General features: G+C 35.1%; 1 protein-coding gene across 3 annotated transcripts in view; it reads right to left on the bottom strand.

Annotated features, from left to right (window-relative positions):
• The window catches only part of BAZ1A (bromodomain adjacent to zinc finger domain 1A), a 94,114-nt gene that overhangs the window by 19,995 nt on the left and 61,367 nt on the right, over positions 1-12,752 (bottom strand). For 2 of the 3 annotated variants that reach the window (XM_060143694.1, XM_060143687.1), the window contains 7 exons: positions 12,148-12,313; positions 11,806-11,919; positions 8,719-8,843; positions 5,300-5,896; positions 3,368-3,531; positions 2,496-2,650; positions 276-424 (listed from right to left, as the gene is read on the bottom strand). In XM_060143694.1, the coding sequence (XP_059999677.1) occupies positions 276-424; positions 2,496-2,650; positions 3,368-3,531; positions 5,300-5,896; positions 8,719-8,843; positions 11,806-11,919; positions 12,148-12,313 (1,470 nt within the window). The remainder of the gene's footprint in view (positions 1-275; positions 425-2,495; positions 2,651-3,367; positions 3,532-5,299; positions 5,897-8,718; positions 8,844-11,805; positions 11,920-12,147; positions 12,314-12,752) is intronic. The other variant, XM_060143704.1, reaches the window with a different exon arrangement.

Raw genomic sequence — 12,752 nt, 5'->3', positions numbered from 1 at the left:
AAGTTCATAAAAGAAGAGATTGACAGAAATAGTTAAATAGACATTCATTAAAATGAATGAATACCTAGAAAAAAATTTTTTAAAGTATTTAAGTATTATTAAAAAAATAAATCTCACCTGAAAGAACTCATATTTTAAAATGAAAATGCAATCTTAAAATGTTCAAATTAGTCAATCAATTTTATTATGCCAGACAATAAAGTTCTATCAATTAAAGGGCAATTCAAAAGCATTTAAAATATAACTAATCTTTTGAATTAAAAACAGATACTTACCAAGTGGAGCTTTGAGAAAACGCCGCTCAATGCCCTGCTCTATTTGAAAGAGTGCCATTGCAAGATAATGAACCACGTTGCTCACTGACTGCGGTGTACTTGCATTAGTTGAGACAGTACTCGGAGATTCTGTTTTTATGCCCAAAAGTCTACAATTAAAACATTGAACAGTGAGGACAGGGATTATCTTATTCCCCATAGCACCACACATAAAGTTTTGTTAAGAGCAAGTCTTCAATCGAATCCACAAAATAAAGAATAGGCAATTAAGGAATACTTGAAAAACATTCCCAGTTTAAATGTGTCATATCTACAGCCACATATAACAAGGATCTCACACGCAGGGGTGCAGGTACAGTGACTCACAGTGTTCTCTCTCCTCCCAGTAACTCAGAATATGATTGATAAGGCTGGGCTAAGAATTCTTTCTCTGAAGCAAACTTGAATAAGTAGAGAGTACTGTACAAAGCAAGCCAGTTCCATCTTTCAGAGAATTTTTAAATTTCGGGTAAGGCATTTACTAATACAAATTATCTTTCAGCTTTCTTTCCTAAACCATAGGTCTTTCTGCTGATTTTCAAAAATACATATATATATTTCAAACTATGATTACCTTCAAGGTCTTATATGTTGAAGAAATCTTGGAAACAGAATAAAAGAATAAAATTATATTTATATTTGTCATAAAAATGTCCCATCAAAGTATATATCTAATATTTTAACCCATGGTTGTATTTTCTTTTTCCACTTATCATTAATTTTCAGATTATTTCATACTTTTCTATGTTGTGCTATAAAGATCATATTCACACAAAAAAATTGAAGAGTTTTATAGTACTTAAAAACACTATTAGGTGAAACTTGAATCCACTTATTTATCCAAATGCTTACTCGTATCTGTGTAAGAAATAGTTTCCCTCAATCTCTAGGAGTTATCATAAGCTAATAGGAAAGGGAGATAAAAACATGAATCAAGAGCTAAACTAACTATCAAGTAATTTAAGGACATTACAAGGGCAGATATCGAGAGGAGGGAAGGTGGATGAGACAAAGCTTAGGGGAAAGGTTTCAGAGAGGACCTTAAGGGATAAGTATCTCAGGCAGCTTATCTCTGTTTCTCGTGCTTCAACTTTTACTTATAGCTGCCTCCTAACTAACCAGTTCCTTCGCCTCCAATCTTACTCCCTTTGCAATAAATCTCCATGCTGCAGCTAAAACGATCATTAGAATGGACTTGAGAACACGGGGAGGGGGAAGGGTAAGCTGGGACGAAGTGAGAGAGTGGCATGGACTTACACATACACTACCAGACGTAAAATAGATAGCTAGTGGGAAGCAGCCGCATAGCACAGGGAGATCAGCTCGGTGCTTTGTGACTGCCTAGCGGGGTGGGATGGGGAGGGTGGGAGGGAGACGCAAGAGGGAGGAGATACGGGGATGTATGTATACGTATAGCTGATTCACTTTGCTATAAAGCAGAAACTGACACACCATTGTAAAGCAATTATACTCCAATAAAGATGTTAAAAAAAAAAAAGTACAAGCTCATTCACTCAAAGCCTTTGGTATAATGTCTTCCCTCCCAGTCTCATATCCTTTCCACCTTTAGGTCTCAGGTTCACAGTCACTTCCTCTTGCACTTCCTTTGCTGTTTTCCATATTCTACCAAGATAAGAAGCCCTCCTGTGTTACATTTGCATTGGGTATTTACTACCAGAACTCTGACCCTGTTCTATAATTGTTAGCTTAATGTCTCTCCACCATTTCCTTCTAGACAATAAAACTTATCCTTAAGGGCAGATACTATCCAAAATAACTCTGAAAAAGTAAAAGTATCTGTCTATAGATAAATAGGTTCTGACTAATGGCTCAAATAATATTTTAGTCTATTACAGTTTACTAAGTATTCCTACAGAAAAGACAAATGGACAGTGTAAAGCTACTTTCTGAAATTAATAAAATCTTAAGTTCAAAGAGTTTTTAAAAACTTGAGTAACTATAATATCATCCTAACAAGGTGTCTTTCAGCTGCTTTAGTACTAAGTGGAGTGACAGAGAACCTGTGGTTTAGCAAAATCATCACTTCAGTGGTTACAAATATTAAGGTCCTCACAATAAGATTTTAAAACAATTTTTTGAAGAAAAAGAAACATTTACTTAAAAAAAAAGTATAAAATGGCAAGGAAAAGTGATGATTACTTTAGAAAATCCTTTTTGTACCTGTCTTTTACTATGACCTTTGCTTGCTCATCAATTTCCATCTCCTCTACATCTTCATTCACAGTTTTAATTATACCATTTTCCTTGTTTTCCTCATTTAACAGCTCATACCGTCCACTTTCTAATGCTGATCTCCAGATGTTTCGGTCTGTAACCTGTAACAAAAACCAAATTTACTAACCCTGAAAAATGACATATACTGTTCCTAAGAAGTATGAGGTTCAATGTACATATGAAAAAGTCATGAATATTCTAGAACAGATTGTGAATCAAAAAGGGGTCTAAAAATAAGGTTACTAAGTGGCCAAAATGGAATTCATATCATTCATAGATGGAAGCTTTAATACCTTACTCTCTATATAGTGAAATCATAAACAACTCTAAGATTGGTCACCTGACAGTAGCAAAAAAGTGACAGATGATAGCAAAGGAATGAACAGAACACACATACCAAGCATGAATTACTTACAGATTTTAAAAAGGTAACAAAGAAACCAATAAACAAACCAGACTCAGCAGAGGAGGCAGGAGCTAGTCAAGGAAGAAGAAAATATCCTTACACATTTCAACATCTCGGATGAAAATGCCATAAAACAGATACTTTTAAACACCAAAAGTTAATATTAAAAAAGGTCAATTATGTTCATTAAATTCTGTTTAAGAAAGCAGATAGTCATACAGCATATTTAAGAAAGATTTCTATCTATATATAAACAATTTGATACAGGGGAATAAAGTTAGATTTCATAAAAAAATATATCACTTCCTGGTATTTATTCAGAACACACATGCCTTGACTATATCAAATAAATTAACAAATATGGCCAATATTCTGGTAATTAGGCAAATTTAAAATGGGAACAGGGACAAACCTTGATTGCTCCTAATGTTCCTTGGTAAATTCTGTCTTCAATATCCAAAAGAAAATCTCTCAACCTCAACTCAAGCTGCCTTTCTGCAGACATCTGAGATGGATCATATGCATTGGAGGATCTTCCCCGACTATATGTAGGTTTGCTATCAGTTTGAGGTTTGTCTGAAATAGTTATCAAATATCTTTATTATTATTTTCTCATTAAAAAATACAATTACCCATCTGACTGTATGATTGTGAGACAACAGATATAAAAACACTCAGTAAATCCTCAAGTGCGGGGGGAAAAAAAAAGGAGAAAATGTTTGCACACCATTTATCTGATAAGTGATTTGTATCTAGAATATGTAAAGAACTCTTACAACTCAATAGAAAGACAAAGAATACAATTAAAAAATGAGCAAAGGATCTGAACATGCTTTTCTTTCTTTCTTTTTTTTTGGCTGAGTCGCGAGGCTTGTGGGATCTTAGTTTGCCAACCAGGGGCCCACAACAGTGAAAGCTCTGAGTCCTAACCACTGGACCGCCAGGGAATTCCCCTGAACACACTTCGTATCAGACCATATCTTCCTTAAAGAAGATATACAAATGGCCAATAAGACCATGCGAAGATGCTCAAGATCATTAGTCATTTGGGAAATACACATCAAAACCACAATGAGAGACCACTTCATACCTCTAGAATGGCTAGAATCAAAAAGTCAGGTAATAACAAGTGTTGACAGGGACATGGAGAAATTTTAACCCTCAATATAAAATGGTGAGCCACTTTAGGAAACAGTCTGGAAGTTCCTCAAATGATTAAACAGAATTACCATATGATCTAGTAATTTCACTCTTAGGTATATACCCAAGAGAAATGAAAACATGTGACAGCAAAAATTTGTACACAAATGTTTATAGCAGCATTATCCGTAATAGCCAAGAGGTGGAAACAACAGAAATGTCCATCAACTAACATGGATAAGTAAAATATAGTATACAATGAACATTAATTGGCCATAAAAGGGAATGAAGTACAACTTAAATGAACCTTGAAAACATTATGCTAAGTGAAAGAAGTCAATCACAAAAGACCATATACTATATGATACCAGTCATATAAAATATTCAAACAAGGAAATTTACAGTAACAGAAAATAGATTTGTGGTTGCTTAGGTCTACAGGGGTGGCAGCTAAAGGGTATGGGATTTCTTTCTGAGATGATCAAAATGTTCTAAAATTGACTGTGTGATGGTTGCACATATCTAAGAATATACAAAAAAACCACTGAATTGTACACTTTAAATGGGTGAATTGTACAGTGTTATGAATTAAAATCTCAGCTTTAAAGCTGTTAAAGAATTGCGATCAACAGTTTTTAATCCTGAAGAGAATTAAAGTAGTCATGGTAATAATATGACCCTAAATTTAAGAGTTCTCTACCTAGAAAATTTCATTTACACCTATAAATGCCTTACTGCTTTCTCTTATCTGTCATCAATAGACCAGCCATCAAATAAGAAATATTGCTACCTGATCTGTCCTTGCAGCCCATCTCCAAAGGCGTGATCACTCATGGAAACTGTCCCTGGACCCTCAGCCAAAACCTTTAGTGAGTGAACTCACTCATTATTAGATCTCAAAAACCGATGGTAACCTTAGTGCCTCAGGTATTCAATCTACTGATCAAGGAATGAGATCAGGAAGAGTACATAACTTCTCACATTGTCAGCTGTGTTTCTCATAATCCAAATGGAAGCCAGTGGAATCTAGAAAACCTTATTTCTCTAACTGGCAAACTTTCCCTAACTTAGGAACTGAGAGCATAGTCCAAAGGAAAGAGAAGTTGTTTTAAACACAGCTCTAATAGTTTGAAAAATGTTTAATCCTGAGCCAGAGATTATTGGGAAAGAAAAATAAAGGAAATAGGTTCCATTGAAAATTTACCTGAAAAATGAAACTTCTCTTCAGAAAAACGGGCTAGCTGTGCACATATTCTGCGTTTCTCTTGCAACAAAGTTTCTTTTAAGGCACTTTCTCTATGTCCTCTAGAATTAAGAGCTTCAATAAGCTGGTCCAGCTGTTCACAAGAACTGTAAAAGCACCACCGATTTGGCTTATGCACTGGTTTTGGCAGCTGCGCAGAATCATCACACGGACCTTGGTCAATGCTGGAGGTAGATTCAGACATCAAAGAATCTCCAGTTTTAGTGGATACCTGAGGATCTTGAGGCTGTACATTATCCTGAAATGATGAAGATCTAGGCAACAGCATGTCTTCAGTGAGACCAGAATAATCCTCTTCAATAAACAATCCAGGAATAGAAGGGAAAATCCAATACCGCCTATACATGCGGTCGCGGCCCAAGGGAAAGATATTGGTGCATGCTATGGCACTCTGGATTTTTTCTAAGAGCTCTTTCTCTTTTCGTTGGTGTTCCTGTTTTAAAGCTTCTTCCTCATCAGCAGTAAGAGGCTCTCTTGTTACACAGTTGACCTCTTCTTGCCTTGTACATTCTTTAAATCCATTTTGTCCCCTTTTCCCTATAATCGAAACAACCTTTGATCACCATCATCATACTTTAAATTTTCATTAGAAAAATATGATACAAGCTACCCCAAGTTACTATACGTTTTGGACTAAACTGTATGCGCCACCCCCCCATACCCCCAATTCATAGGTTGAAGTTCTAAACCCCAGTGTGACTGAATTTGGAGACAGGGCCTTTAACGAGGTGATTAAGGTTAAATGAGATCATAAGGGCAGGGCCCTAATCCGACAGGACTGGTGTCTTTAAGGAAGAGAGACCAGAGCTCCCTCTCCACTTGTGGGCACAGAGGAAAGGTCATGTGAGGATACAGTGAGAAGGTGCTATCACCAGCTGAGAGAGGCCTCACCAGAAATCAACCCTGCTTGATCAACCCGCCTTGATCTTGTACTTCCAGCCTCCAGAACTGTGATGAAATAAATTTGTTGTTTAAGCCACCCAGTCTGTAATATTTTGTTATGGCAGCATAAATAGACTAATATACTATGTTAATAAGAAACTGACACACTTAAATATAAAGGGACACACAAAAATCTTCCATCTCCATACTGGAGAGTGTGGGCACAGTCTGTTAGTTATTTTGCACCATACATTCAGTCCTTCGTCTAAGGCAGGAGTCAGCAAACTACTTCTGTAAAGGGCTAGCTAGTAAATATTTTAAGCTGTGTGGGTCATATGGTTTTTGTCACAGCTACTCAACTCTGCCACTGTAGCATGAAAGCAGCCATAGACAATACGTAAATGAATGAGCATGGCTATATTCAATAAAAATTTATTTATGGTCACTGAGTCTGAATTTCATGTAATTTTCACTTCACAAAATATCATTCTTCATAAAATTTTTTCAACTATTTAAAACTGTAAAAACTCTTTTTAGCTCATGGGTCATATTAAAACAGGGGGCAGGGCAGATTTAGCCAATGGGCTATAGTTTACTAACCTTTGCTTTAAGGTAACAGAACCCTTAATTATTAGGCACCTAGCAATCCAAAAGAAGGACAACATTTCCCAGACCCTCTTTCCCTAGTAAACATGGCTACATTAGAAACTACTGGTCAAAGAGGTGGGAGCAGAAGCATTATATGTAACCTCTGGGTTATGCCTCTTTTTCTTCTTTCCCTCTTCCAACTAGATAGAATGGAGACAAGGTGATAAATCATTTTGGAACATGAGGATGGCAGCAAAACCCTAAGGATGACAGTACCAACAAGACAGAAGGAGCCTGGATTCCTGGTGACCTGCCTGGACTTTTATGCTGTGCTGAAGAATTAGACTTCTCTCTTGTTTCAGTCACTGTCATATTGCTTAAATGGTTGGGGAGTGTTTCTTCTTTCTATTTCTTTTGCCTGAAAGAGTTTGTGTAAGATTGGAATTATCTGCTTCTTTAAAATTTGGCAGATTCACCATAAAGTTGCCTAGGACTGATGTTTTCCTTATAGGAAGGCTTTTAATATGAATTCCAAATTTTTAATGGTTTAGGACGATTCACATTTTAAATTTTTTCTTTAATCCATTTTTATAATTTGCACTTTTCTAGGATTTTGCTCCTTTTTGGCCTCTATTTTCAAATTTACTGCTATAAAATTGTTATGTTATCCCCTTATCTTTATTTTTATTTATTTATTTTTTTGCGGTATGCGGGCCTCTCACTGTTGTGGCCTCTCCCGTTGCGGAGCACAGGCTCCGGACGTGCAGGCTCAGCGGCCATGGCTCACGGGCCCAGCCGCTCCGCGGCATGTGGGATCCTCCCACACTGGGGCACGAACCCGTGTCCCCTGCATCGGCAGGCAGACTCTCAACCACTGCGCCACCAGGGAAGCCCCCCCACTTATCTTTAAATTTCTGCTCCATCTGTAGTTATGTTGCTTCCATTTTTAGCCCTAATTTTTTGTTGTGACCCCCCCCCAAATCAATTTCAACAAAGGTTTATCCAGTTTGTGTCTTTTTCAAAGAACAAACTTTTGGCTCTACTGCAGTTTTATCTCCTATTAATTTCTACTCATATCTACTGTTTCCTTATATTTAGGGAGATTATTCCAGTTTCTACCTCTAACTTCTTAAATGAATGCCTAGCTCAATTTGCCTTTCTTCTTTCTTAATTTGTATTAAAGCTATATAAATTTTCCTTTAAGTGGAGGGACTGTATCCAACAAGTGTTAATATGCAGTACTAATTGGTTTTAAATATTTTCTAATTTCCATTAGGGTTTCTCCTTTGACCCATTACTTGGAAGTTTGTTTTAAACTCTAATAATATGAGGTTTATTTGCTTTGGATTTCTAAATCAATTGCATTGTAATCAGACAGTACAGCCTCCATGATACAAGAGATTTTCTGTCTACTTACAATAACTATTTAGAAAATAAAGCAAAAAAAAAAAAAAAGATACCATCCAAATTAGAGACACAGAATAAACTTAAGGATCTCCTTTAATAGTTATCAAATGAAGACGGTTAGAGATCCTCAGAAGTAATTTGTACCAAGCTTTCAAAAAAATGTATTTCCTTTGATCCAGCAATTTATGAAATTATTTTAAGGTAGCAGAGATATCCATTCCCATCAATATGACACCAATTACAAGCATTACTGATCTCTTGTACCTCTAGCAACTAAGAGGCATTCAGTGCATGTCGAATGAGTATGTTATAGAATAAAAATTTCTATTTGGTCAATATAAAGTAGTAAATATGAAAACTCAACAAACACACCTTGGAATCTCAAATGGAAGCAATCTAATATATATTTCAGAATAGTGAATTAATAAAATGCCTTATCAATTAAAAACAAGCAAGAATGCCCTTAAGAAATTCTGTATTACCCCTTCTGCTTCTTTTATGTGATCCTGGGTCATCTTCATCCTCAGTAACTGTGTCTTGATCTTGTTCCTTTTGCTCTATTTCTTTGCCCTCAGTGCTAGTATCAAAATCTTCCCTTTCTTCTTCCCTTAAGAATGAAAACAAAAATTATATTCATTAATGAATATATAATTCCATTCATGAAATATTTATTGCCTGCGTATGAAGTACCAGGCATTATGCTTAGGAAGTAGTGAACGAGATAACACAGAGTTTACAGTCTTGCAGAGGAAACAGATAATTATATAAATCATTGTAAAATTAAAATATGTAATAAATACTAGAAAAGGAGAAGTTCAAAATGCTATGAAAGCATTTCCAGGAGAACCAAATCTAGTCTCAGGGACCAAGAGAGGCTTGCTTAAAGAAGTGACATTTAAACTGCAAGACTATGGAGACTGGGGATGGGTAAGGCGGCAGGTAAGAAGAAATCTTCATTTTTAGCAGAGGGGATAACATGCTAAGGCACTGAGCTCAAGGGAAAAGGAAGGAGCTTATAATTTTGAGAAGGTGTAAACAAAAAAGAAGTAATTGAAGATATGAATGAGAAAAAGCAGGGCTAGGTCATACTGGGCCTTGTAAGGCATCATTCAAAAAGCAATGGGAATAAAAAAGTAATGGGAAAAAAGTGGACGAGTTTAGAAAAGGGAAATGACATGATTAGAAGGCACTTTTGCTGCTATGTGGAAAATCATCTGAGAGAGAAAGTAGATGAGGGGAGACCAGTAAAGAGGTCACTGTAATAGTCCAGGTAACTGGCTGGGAGGTGATGGTGGCTCAGAGTATAAAGGAGATAAATAGACAAAGAGTGGAGGAGAGACACAGACAAACTTCAGATATAATAAGTAGGAAGAATGAACACAATATGTTTAATCCACTATATTGTACAAATCAAAACTAAAGTTGTATGAAACCTGAGTTAATTCTACCATTTATGTTCTACATTCAAAGACAGTTTTGTAAACTCAAATGTATGCAGGAATCAGAGAGATAATGTAAACGAGTGAGGCTAGATGAGTACAAAAAATATGAAGTGGTGGGATCTGTAACATGCCTATTTTCACTTTTTAATAATTTAAGATATCACAAGGAAAAAAAATTTGTAACTATGTGAGGTGATGAATTTTAACGAAACTATGGTAATCATTTCACAATATATGCATTTATCAAATCATTGTTTTGTACATCTTAAATGAATACAATACTTTATGTCAATTACATCTCAATATAATTGGAAAAAGTTTACAAAATGTAAAAAAAATTGAGATATAATTCACATACCATAAAAATCACCATTTTAAAGTGTACAATTCAGTGGTTTTTAGTAATATTAACAAGGTTATACAATCATTGCCTCTATCTAATTCCAGAACATTTTCACCATCCCAAAAGAAAAACCACATGGTCATTTTCAGTTCCTCTTCCCCCAATGCCCCTGGTAACCACTCATCTACTTTCTGCTATGGATTTGCCTTATTCTGGACTTGTCCTATAAATGCAATCATATAACACATGGCCTTTTGTGACTAGCTTCTTTCACTTAGCATAAGGTGTTCATCCATGTTGTAGCATGTATCAGAATTCCATTCCTTTCATTGCTGAATAACATTCTGCTATATGGATATACCACAGAAGGAATATATCATTTTGTTTATCTATTCATCAATTGATAGACATTTGGGTTGTTACCATTTTTTGGCTATTAAGAATAATGCTGCTATGAACTTTCATGTATACATTTTTAAGTGAATGTATGTTCTTAATTCTCTTGGGTATATACCTAGGAGTGGAACTGCTGGTGTCACATGGTAACATATGGTTTAAACAGTTTGATGAACTGCCAAACTTGGTCCAAAGCAGCCACGCCATTTTACACATCCCTGTGAGCAATGTATGAGAGTTCTAATTCTTTCATATTCTCACCAACATATGTTACTGTCCCTCAGTTGAATTACAGCCATCCTAGTAAGCGTGAAGTAGTATCTCATTATGGTTTTGATATAAGTTTCCCTAATGACTAATGATGTTGAGCATCTTTTTATGAGCTTCATGTATATCTTCTTTGGAGAAATGTCCATTAAAATCCTTTCCCATTTTTTAAATTGGGCTGTCTTTTTACTGTCGAGTTGTATGAGTTCTTTATATATTCTGGACGTCAGATATATGATTTGCAAAATTTTTCTCCCATTTTCTGGGCTGCTATTTTTACTTTCTTGATAGTGTTCTTTGAAGCACAAAAGTTTTCAAATTTGGTGAAGTCTATCTATTTTTTCTTTGGTTGCTTGTACTTTAGGTGTCATATCTATTAACTTTCTTAAGGTATCCAAATAAATTCCTTAAAGTATTACTGATGGCCATATAAAATACAACTGATGCAAGTTTGTGACCTATGATCTTAAGATGTAATAGGTATTTTTACATCAAAGTATAATCAAAAGTCAATACACTAAATTTGGAATACTGAGATTTTTAGAACTTCCTTGGCAGATTTTATTTAAAAATTATTATTTCTGCTAAATTTGAATATGATTTGCCATCTACAGTATGGGAAAAATTCCAACTTGTCTTCACAACCAATCTTCATCCCTAATATGTTGAAATTAAATGAAATACTTAGGCAGTCACTAAATTATTTAAGATGCTGACATCCTCTCCCTACACCTACCCAAAGCTCCAATCTCATCTCTATTCCTCAAAAGGCTTGAAGGAGCTCTGTAAACACAGTGTACAACTGTGATGATGATGGTGGAGAGGAGAGATCCTACTAGTAATGCTAGAAACTGGTTAACAATAGCCTATTGAAAGTTTTCTGGGAAATTATAATTTATAACATTAATTCTATAAGAAAATGAGTTCTAGATTCCCTGGAAGTGCTTTTTTTTTCTTTTTAAACATAACACATGTATATCTGAGGACTGCCTGTATGTAAATTTCATAGGCTTGCTGACACTATTATATGTTTTCTAAAAATTTTGAAAGCATTTTAGAGTTTAAGGTGCTGATTTTTATTCTTTATGTGATCCAGATAAGCAGTGTAATTCAAACCATACCCAACAGATGTATCTGCAACTGAGTTTCTTTGCTCATCTTCCTTTAGTTTTTCTTGTTTCTCCTTCATTTTTTGTTCTTGCTCCTTAAGTTTTTCTTCTTTCCTTTTACGAATTCTGAAAGTTAAAATAAAATATTATAGTCTGATACTTTTAACTTTTAGTATCTTGCCTTTAATCATAAAATTATAGAAAACGCTCCAAATGTTATCACAAAACCATAAAGTAGTTAATCTATTCATAACCTCTCAGTGTGAGCCAGTGCCACACTGCAGCCCAACATGGTTTCAGATGCAAAGAAATAAACAACTTTCATTAGCACAACTGACTATAATTATTTCTTACCTAGCAGCTGCTTCTTCCCTCTCTTTTCGATGTTGTTCTGCTTTCAACTCCCGAAACTCCTGCTTTGCCTGTCGTAATATGTCAACATAATCTTCAATGAAATCCCTAGTAGAAACTAGGGTCAGTAGTTTCCCACAGAGAGCATGAAGTATCTTCATTTTTTCTCCTGTCAAAAATTGGTATATAACTTCTGGATTATCAATGACAAGAAAAATTTTAATTTGTGGCTCAATGTGAAAATGTTTAATAAAGACCAGGGAAAAGTTTCTTAGGATCAAACATGCCAGTGGCATGTATGGAAAAAAAGCAACTTTGAATCCAATTAACAGTTATGTGATAGACAAGGCATTTCAAATACTAATGACTACCTTATATACTAATTAAACAGACATGAAAAATTTTCTAATTGCAAAGAATTAATTTTCAAGTTTTAATTTTCAGGCTCACGTATGAAGTTCAAATCAAAACTAAGTTATAACCACATGAATTAAAAAAAAAAGGCAATACGCAAATTGCTACTCTGAAAAGACTGCACAAAACACTACTATAAATTATAAAAATTATATGACTGTTAGATCAACTATATCTCAATAAAAAAATTTTTC

This window comes from Lagenorhynchus albirostris, chromosome 1 (genome assembly GCF_949774975.1).
Source record: "Lagenorhynchus albirostris chromosome 1, mLagAlb1.1, whole genome shotgun sequence".
Taxonomy (NCBI): Eukaryota; Metazoa; Chordata; class Mammalia; order Artiodactyla; family Delphinidae; genus Lagenorhynchus; species Lagenorhynchus albirostris.
Note: the sequence above shows the minus strand (reverse complement) of the source record. Positions and strands in the feature narration are given on the sequence as shown.